The sequence below is a fragment of the Austrofundulus limnaeus genome, unplaced genomic scaffold, assembly GCF_001266775.1.
Source record: "Austrofundulus limnaeus strain Quisiro unplaced genomic scaffold, Austrofundulus_limnaeus-1.0 Scaffold2250, whole genome shotgun sequence".
NCBI lineage: Eukaryota > Metazoa > Chordata > Actinopteri > Cyprinodontiformes > Rivulidae > Austrofundulus > Austrofundulus limnaeus.
Genome location: NW_013954652.1, coordinates 27,582 through 30,044, shown reverse-complemented (window position 1 = coordinate 30,044; position 2,463 = coordinate 27,582). Strand labels below are relative to the sequence as shown.

At 44.3% G+C, this 2,463-nt stretch overlaps 1 protein-coding gene across 1 annotated transcript in view; it reads left to right on the top strand.

Moving 5' to 3' along the window:
- The window catches only part of LOC106537330 (ribosomal protein S6 kinase beta-1-like), a gene marked incomplete in the record, with an annotated part of 21,508 nt that overhangs the window by 1,586 nt on the left and 17,459 nt on the right, over positions 1–2,463 (top strand). The window contains 1 exon segment of the mRNA XM_014034715.1: positions 1,318–1,386. Coding sequence (XP_013890169.1) covers positions 1,318–1,386 — 69 coding nt within the window.

Sequence of the window (2,463 nt, the reverse complement as noted above, 5' to 3'; positions counted from 1 at the left end):
GCTTGGAGGACAGGAAAGAGACACAGACAAACACAGAAGAACTGGTCCAGGACTGGTCCAGGTGCACCTTCTTCTGGAAGAGACAAAGAAAAAACATGATAGAAATAATAAGAATAAACATGTAGAGAAGAGAGACTAAAGACAGAAATCAAATCATTATTAGTTTGGATCATCTATTTTTTACTTTTTTTACGAACATTAGTTAAAAAAGGAAAGACAAACAACAAAAATAGAAAAAAAAACATGTCACTGCTCTTCTGCTTGCCTGTTAATGAACTACCTGAAAGTTGCAAAGACATTCAGTTGCTAATGATGCAAATATGTAAATGCAAGGATTACACAAAAGGCCTCAGAGTTACTGAACTGATGGATTAAATAAAAGTAAAAAAATAAAATTGGTAACAGATTAAACAGTATGGTGTTTGCTGTTTACTAAGTATTGGTGGCTCAGGTGGTAGAGCTGATCCCTCTCAGCAAGAAAGTCGCTGGATTGAATCCCGGCCTGGGTAAAGTTCTGGATAGATTTTGAATGTTCTCTCTGTGCATGTGTGAGTTTTCTCCAGGTACTCCTGCTTCCTCCCACAGGTGAAAGATATGACTGTTACTGTCAGGTTAACTGGTTACTCTAATTGTCCCTAGGTGTGAGTGAGAGCGTGAAAGGTTGTCTGTCTCTATGTGTCCCTGTGGAGAGGAGAGAAGGATGAGGAACCATGAACACATGAAGAATGGGACACCACGCCCTCTGTGTCCTGCCTGAAGACATCTCTAATCTTAGACCGATGGCAACAAGTGACATGCCCCGCCTACTAGGGGCATAAGAAAATATCAGTACACAGAAATATGGCATCATTTCATTTCCTGATACTGTATCAGRTCTCTACAGTCCTCTATCAGTTTTAAATTAATTTTTAAAATGTAAACTTGCATGGCAACAGTTGATTTTTAGTAGTTTAGCCCCTCCAGCCACTAGTTGTCAGAAGCCAGCCAGCTTCTCCACTCCTGAAGAGTCAGAGAGTATAGTGTTGGCTCAAAAATGAGCATTGTGAGTAAATGTTAGCACCATGTAGTGARGMCTGAATCTGAGCAGATTAGACCGACACCTGCTGCTGTCTAAGCTGAGGCAGGGATACATATATTAAATAATAACATATTAAAATATTCACGTGTTTACATCTAAGTCACATTCCATCAATAAAACTGTTATTTCCTGAAAATATTTGATAGAGTATATTTGATGTTTGTGTTATGTCAGGTCATGGTGAGTTTGTATCTACACTGTGGTGAACGTCACACTGACAGCCTCTTCCTGTTTCACAGGTCTTCCAGGTTCGAAAAGTGACAGGTGCAGGCGCTGGGAAGATATTTGCTATGAAGGTTTTGAAGAAGGTTTGCACATCTTTAATATGTTCTCATACATCAGAGTTTCTGCTCACTAAAGGTCTGCCCCGGACTTTCACAGGGGCTTACGGGCCTCAAGCCCAGGGCCCGGTGCTTTGGGGGCCCCACCCCAGAATGACATTTAATATTTCTGTGAATAAATAGAGCCAGGTGCTTTAGCCCTGAATGTTTTGTCATTCGCCSCTGATCAAAACGAGACCTGCTCTCTGACTGCCCGCCTCTCCTCCAGGAGCAGGACGGGACGATTGCATCATCGTCAGCTGTTTGTGCTTCCAAGCTGTGTGAGTGGGAGGAGGGAGACAGCTTTTTTTTCCTCCAGCATCTCTCAGCAGCGGCTCACCTCGGCCCACGAGATGCACCACTGACCCAGGCGCAGGTCAGAGGGCCGGTGGTCCAGTCCATGAACCGGCCCACAGGCAGTGAACCACCAGTTTGAAGCGCGCGGTTCATCTGCGCAGGGRGAGCGCGGCATCAAGGAGCGACAGGTTCTGGGGCGCTGATGTTTTTCTGGATTCATTGTGCTTCAAACGATGCCATATCAAATGACTTCTCTACCTGTCCTCAGCACCGGTCAGGTGATCATACCGCACAGCTGATTGTGCTGCAGGGCGCCACCTGAGCTGACGATGAAGAGCGGAGATCAGAAAAACTAGTCCCAATAACCCCGGGCTGCTAAAACAAACAGTGGAGCTTATTAAAAACTAAACATTCACAAAATAAGAAATGCCATGTCCCTGTTAGTGCTGCATAAATGAAATGTCTTGTCTCTGACATGCAGACAGATGTACAGTACAGCGGGTCTGACTGAGCTGAGCTGCTTCCATCAGAAAACCTCTCCTGTCATTCAGTCTGACAACAAATCAGCTCTAATCACTAATAACTCACAACACATTTGAAAAGTCTTCAGCTACATCTAACAGAGATGAGCAGTGCTCCAGTGGAACATCACCTGTCAGTCACCAGGGGCACAACAAGTGGGGTGACCACGGGGGGCTGTGCCCCACCAGTTTTATGCTCTTGAGTCCCAAGCTTTGTACTTATTTAAATATTTCAGATTAATAGAAC